Below are 7,264 nucleotides of genomic sequence, written 5' to 3' on the forward strand. Positions count from 1 at the left end.
TTGTTTTAGGTAAATGTTGAATATAAAATAGCTTTTACCCAATTATCGGAAGCACGTAAAAATTTTGAAGTGGTTGAAGTTAGGAGTAAATAGTTTTTATTACAACAGACAGCAAAGTTTAACATCCTTGGAAATGATTATTAATCCGCGTAACGTTGTTAGACTTTTATTGATGTCAATAAATTCAATGTATCTAATAGAAACGCCAGTAACTGAAGCAGAAATAGAATTAAAAGAAAACATACAAAAAGTATTACTGGATAGCATTTCTCATTATAATGGGTTGGAAGTAACGGAAGAAATATATCTCGATTATGAAGAACCTTATAAATTACACAGTCCGGAAATAATTGAAGATGTCGAAGAAGCATGGGGTGAAGATAATTTGAATTCTCAACCTCAATGTTCAAATGTTGACGAAGATTTTGACAATTCTTATAAAAGACGGGCTGTTGAGTATTGGCGGAATAGAGATAATGAAGAAAATAATAACGATAGAACAAGGAGTCTCTAAAATCAGTGCAACATACATTTAAAAGAGTTTCATCTCTACGTCAGTTAAGACGGTGGGAAGAACAATTGCAATCAGGTGGAAATCGTGTAGAAAAATTATCTTACATCTCCAAATTTACACATGGTAAATTTACTGCTGCTGTTGAATCAGGATTCATGGTTCGTGATATTGATATAAAAAGATGGGCTTTGCAAGCTCAGGAAGAAATAGGAAATTTACATCCTATATTTAAAGCATCTCCCAGTTGGGTAGCAAGATTCAAAAAGTCCCACCGAATTGTTTCAAGAAAAGTTACGAAGTTTGTCACTAGAAGAACATTGGAAGATTCTGTTGATTTGCAAAAAACAACTGATGATTTTTTGAAAGTAGTAAAACCTCTTATTGAACAGTTTGGATCTGAAAATATTTATAATTCAGATCAAAGTGGTTTCCAATTGGAAATTCATTCTGGAAGATCATTGTCTAACGAAGGAGAAAAGAAAACAGAACGTGTCGTGCAGTCTATATCATCAACCACACATTCATACACAATACAATCAATAATATCGTGTGATGGCAAATTGCTGTCACCTTTATTTATTGTGTTAAAAGAAGTTCATGGTAAATTTGGACCAAGAGTAGAAGAAAACTTGTTTAAACCAATAAATGTTATTGTAAAAGCATCGAAATCTGGCAAAATGACATCAGGTATAGATATTCTTTTATAACTATTTCATATTTTATTTAACAATCTAAAAGGCGTCATGAAAAAGCTATTAAATTAACATTTACATTTCTTACAGATCATTTTAAAATGTGGTTACAAGAAGCTTATTTTCCAAACATTGGTTCTAATAGCGTTCTTCTTATCGATTCATGGACTGGACATTGCCCTAATATCATTTCGGATTTAACACCTTCGGGAAAACGTATTACTACTATGATAATACTAAAAGGCATTACAGGAAAAATACAATCATTAGATGTGTATGGATTTAGAATTTGGAAAAATTTTGCTAAAAGATTTTCAGATATTGTTTTACTATTGGAAAGCGATATAAATGAAATAATATAATAAAGTTGCAATCACTGATATATAATCAGTTGTCATCCCCACGATATCACAACTTGTTTAAATATTCGTGGTTTAAAAGCGATTATACAAACGAAAGACCAGAAGAGTTTAAAAACCCTGTACAGTTTAGTTTTGACGAAACTTCAACTACATGTGACATCGAAGGTTGTAACAATATAGCGGTAATAAGATGTTCGTGGTGTAAAAAGTCATTATGTTTGAAACACTTTTTCCACGAATATCATTATTGTAATGAGTATAATGAGAGCGAATAACTCTAAATATTAATTTATTATGTTTTTTTAATTATTAAGTATGTTTATGAATTATTGTGTAAACTACAAAATATAAAAGCATAAATATGTACGAAAATATTCGAAAATATATACAAAAACATCAGTCCTTAATCCCTATGAGCCATAAACCCTTCATTGGATGTATGTGTGATTTTTTAGAAATATTTTATTATTATCATTCACAAACGTTTCGGTCATATATTTGGTCATTAATGTGCTCTTTTAAAACAAATAATTTTTCTCTAGTACTCTAAAGTTGTCTTCTTCATATTACGTGCGCTTAATATGTAATGTCTTTCCCAGGAAATCACCAAAAGCCATTATATATTTTCGAATCTTATTAGTAGGTTCAAGAACCCCGCGTTAGGACGAGGGGGTGCGTAAATGAAAAGAAAAGAATGAAAGAAAGAAAGAAAGAAAGAAAGAAAGAAAGAAAAATTGTAAGTTATATAGAAAACTTTAAAAATTTTATTTGAAGCATTTTTTTATATATGTTTTACTGGTTGAACCATAATTACCTGCGCACATAGCACAGATAAGCATATATACGGAGGCGATAACAATTAATTCTCGGAAATGTTTTCTCGTAACGGTACTTTATTATACATGGTTGAATTTGGAAAAAAATAATCTTTACTTTGGTGAAAAAAATTTTTAATTTTGCGAAAAGGGGGGATGGAGGTGGTGGTTAAATAAAAAAATATTTAATAAAATAATTTTTCTTTGCATAACCTCAAAGTACTCTTCAAACCATTAAAATTTTGTTGAAACAATTTTTTTGTATGTCTTATAGTTTCGACAATATTCGATCTCAAAGAAAAAGACCGTTTTTTTTCAAAGAGTTGTTTCATCCCTTAAACATGAAATTGGACCGATATAAAAAAATACGTGTTTCTTTGATTTGTTTGTTTTATAACATATTTCGAGGAGAATCAAATCGGTGAGGGACACCCCTGACAGTTCCCTTGTGAGTATCGTAAGTACGGCCGCTCACTCACCAGATAGCATGCGCCAATCCGTTAAAAAATAACACTGGCGAGTATATAAGTATCCGACCTAAGAATCGATCAGTCAACAAAAACGCTGGAACAATTTTGTCTGCAGTTTTGCGGATATTCCTTGTTTTTCCTCATTTTTAAAACAGATCGTAATTAACTCGAAAGATCGTTAATCATTTAAAGATTTTTTTGTAATTTCTGAACCTCTTTTTAATTGTTTTATTTAAGGAGTTTGCAAACGATGCTATAAAAGCATATATAAGAATAATTATAACAACTTGTGTAACAACGATTTTGTTCAGAATATTGATTTAGCAAACATACAAACCCACATAGCATGTAATATTACAGAAATATAGTTAGATTGCAATATATCATTAACACATATTATACATATTATAATATAATATTACAAAAATATTACTAATATATTACGTTTATATATGATGTTGAAATATTATAATAATAGTGAATAATATATTACGTTTATATGTAACATTAAAAGATTATTGTAATATTGTATTGCAATATGTATTCCATCTCAAGTAGCAAGATGATGTCAAATGACGTTTTTATTATGTCTTATGGACATTAGAAACGTCATTGAAACGTCATTTAATCCCTAACAGCCTAGATGTCCAGAGAACGTCCACAATACGTCTTGAGAACGTCCTGAGGACGTCATAGGGACATTTCTTCATCCTCAGGACGTTCCCAGGAGAACATGTGCTGTCTGGGACGTCACTTGCTACTTTAACTTAAACGTTATACATCGCATTGGAGTATAAATAAAATATTTCGGGGATATTATAGAGCATACCATTTTAAATGAGTCAGGCAAAAATCTCGAAAAATATGAAAGATATTAAGAGACATTTCAGACAAAAAAGAGTAAATAGAGTAAAAACATCTAACACTATTTTTTCTTTCAACAAATAGTTAGCGAGATATCATATTAGTACTAGTAAGTTAAATATTGAAAAAGTTACCAAGTTTTCCTTAAATATTTCAAAAAATATTAGGTAAATAAAAAATTGTTTCAGATAAAAGTTGTTCAAATTAATTGATAGAAAAAGAAGATAATAAAAAAATGGGCTTTCTATTTAAGAAAAGTAATAATCAGTGAATATCTCGAAAGTGGTATCATCTGTAAACAAAATGATATATTAGGTATACAAATGAATAATTTTTTCCAATTTTTTCAGCTACATTCAAGGTTTATTTTAAAAGAAAGTAAATTAAATCGTTCAATCAAAGTATTCGTTGTTGCTTTCTATAACTTTAAGCCATCTTTCAGGCAGTTGACGAATTCCATCTCGGAAAAATGTTACGTCTTTGGACACGATAAAGTCGTCAAGCCATTTTCGGATCTCATCCACTGATTGGAAGTGCATATCGGACAAGGCGTGTTGCATTGACCGGAACAAGTGATAATCGGATGAAGCAATGTCTGGTGAATATGCCGGGTACTGCAAGACGTCCCAGCCAAGACTCATTATGGTGTCTTTTGTATTGGAAGCAATGTGTGGCCTGGCGTTGTCATGCAACAATTTCACTGGACGTTCTCCTTTGCCAGTATACGGGCATTTTCGTTCCAATTCTTGACTCAAGCAGATTAATTGACGTTGGTAGCAGTCCGCAGTAACTGTTTCGCCCGGTTCCAACAACTCATAATAAAGCACGCCTTTGATATCCCACCAAATGCAGAGAAGAATCTTCTTTCCGAAGCGATTGGGTTTTGCGACCGATTTTGATGATTCGCCGGGATTTACCCATGACTTTCTGCGTTTCGGATTGTCACAGAGTATTCATTTCTCATCCCGTAACGATTTTCCACAAGAAAGACTTTCGATGCTGTTTATTGAGAAGAGAAAGACACGCTGCCACTCGTTGATTTTTATTGGTTTCAGTGAGTTCATGCGGTTAGGCACCCATTTTCTTTCTTTGTGGATCTTTCCCATCTCATGTAGGCGTTTGGAAATCGTTTGCTGCGTTACTCCCAACTGTTCTGCAAGCTCTTTTTGTATTTGTACCGAATTCTCAGCGAGCAGTTGTTTCAAATCATCATTATCGCACTTCGGAGGGCCTCCAGGGCGTTGTTTGTCGATTAGAATGAAATTACCGCTTTTAAACCGCTTAAACCAAAATGTGCACACATCGTACGATATAACACCTTCGCTGAGAAAGGAACAAATCGATTCGCACTCTCTTGCAGCATATTTTCCTTGTTGGAATTCGTAAAGAATGCAGTGTCGGATATGCACCTTATCTGTTGCCATTTCCGACTATATTGAACTGAATACTTTTGAAGGTTATGTTGGGCCTTTCGTCAAACTATATGTTTTTTTTAATAGCTATATGTCAACATTGCATAATCACAAAAGAGCAGGAAAATCTATTCAATTTAAAATTGATTTCATAACTGCTTAAAATAATTTGGATTATTCATTTGTACACCTAATAGTTATTCTATGTACCCCTTGAAACTATACAACTTTTGTCTGAAACATTTTTTTCTAAAATGTTTAGTTTTCAAGATATAACAGTTGTAAAATTTTAGAATAAAGGCAGAAAAGTCCGAACTAAAAGTGTGAATACATCACAGAAAACTGAATTGCTTACATCTTCAGGAGGTAAAAATCATTAAACATAACATTTCAACAATAACATTTCAAATCTAATATTAAATTAACTAATATAAAATTAACTCTTATGAAAGAAACATTCAAATGTTGAGTGTTTACATTCAATTATTCGAATTTACTATCAAATATACGTATACTCGTACACTCAAATTTGAGTATTTTTTCCGTAAGAGTATTCTATAACTTTATAGTATTACAATAATATTATTGTGATATATAGGGTAGGGGGTTAATATAAGTATAAGTTTACAACCAGAAATGTGAAGGTAGATTAGGTTAAGACAAACATAAAAGTCCCATACCGTTTTGCGAGATTCGCAATAATTATCGAGTTATTAATGACATAAAACTGAGGAATGGGAGCGCGCTGACATAGATGATTGGAGAAGCGTTGCAGCTACTCAGGCCACAGCGCGGCCTACTTGACCCAGCAACTGTTGGCGGTGTGCGGCGAGACGTAGGTCCGGCGAGATAAAACAACGAATAACGGCGCATTGTCTTTCCCTTCGCCGCGCACTGGCAACAGTTGCTGGATCGACTGGGCCGTGCTGCGGCCTAAGCAGCTGCAATGCTTCTCCAATCATCTATGCCGGCGCGCTCCCACTCCTCAGATTTCTGTCATTATTAACTCAATAATTATTGCGAATCTCGCAAAACGGTACAGGACTTTTATGTTTGTCTTAACCCAATCTACCTTCACACTTCGGGTTGTAAACTTATAACTCCCCACCCTGTATCAATATGACAATATTACTATGATATATTATTACAATATCATTGTGGTGTATCATAATATTACTGTGATATCACTGCAATAATGTAGTAATATTTATTAGGTCAATTGGAAAGTTCCGTTCGTTTTCTTGCAAAACGTATGGCTTTATTTAAGAAACAAAATGGAAAAGTACATCAATCAAAACATTGTCCATCATTAGCGATGACTTTTTTCCATCTTTCGGTCAGCAAGCAAATTCCGCGGCGAAAGAATGACTCATCTTAGGAGGCTATCCAGTTAGAGACATTTTTCGACGTTTTCATAAGAATTGAAGCATTCCTCAGCAAGTGCGTGTGCCATCGACCGAAACAAGTGGTAGTCGGAAGGGGCACAGTCTGATGAATAAGCCGCATGGGGTAACACTTCCCAGCGAAGTGCTTCTAACGTTTCTTTGACAGATTTTGCGACGTGAGGCCAAGCTTTGTCATGAAGCAAAATCACTTTATGCTATTTCGTTTCATATTCTCGTCGTTTTTCGTGCAATGCTCGGCTCAAACGGATCATTTGTTCTCTGTAGAGATCCCCTGTGACTGTTTGACCACTTTTCAACAGCTCATGGTACAGCACACCCTTCTGATCCCACCAAATACAGAGCATTGCCTTTTTTCCGTGGATATTCCGCTTTGGCATCGATGTTGAGGGTTGGCCGGGATCGCAAATAGTTTTTCGACGTTTGGAATTGTCAAAATAAATCCATTTTCATCCCCAGTGACGATACTATGTGAAAACCCCTTTCTTTGTTGCCTAGCGAGCAGAGTTTCGCAGGTGGTTTTTCGCCTTTCAACGTCTCTTGGCTTCAGTTCATATGGGACCCATTTTCCTTCCTTGTAAACCTTGCCTAAGGCTTTCAAATGATCGGAAATGATAGATTGAGCATAATTTAATGTTTCTGCAAGTTGCTTTTGCGTTTGACATGGGTCTTCGTCCACCAATGCCTGCAATTCTTCGTCTTTGAATACTCTTGGCCGTCTAGAACGTTCTT

General features: G+C 34.1%; 1 protein-coding gene across 1 annotated transcript; it reads left to right on the forward strand.

Annotated features, from left to right (window-relative positions):
* The first annotated feature begins 513 nt into the window (after positions 1–513).
* On the forward strand, positions 514–1,568 carry LOC112589831 (uncharacterized). Its single transcript, XM_025304543.1, has 2 exons — positions 514–1,201; positions 1,297–1,568. Exons 1-2 carry the CDS (start codon positions 670–672, stop codon positions 1,566–1,568), a joined length of 804 nt encoding a protein of 267 aa, XP_025160328.1. The 5' UTR covers positions 514–669.
* The last annotated feature ends 5,696 nt before the right edge of the window (positions 1,569–7,264 follow it).

Source organism: Harpegnathos saltator, unplaced genomic scaffold (assembly GCF_003227715.2).
Source record: "Harpegnathos saltator strain DR-91 unplaced genomic scaffold, Hsal_v8.6 scaffold625, whole genome shotgun sequence".
NCBI lineage: Eukaryota > Metazoa > Arthropoda > Insecta > Hymenoptera > Formicidae > Harpegnathos > Harpegnathos saltator.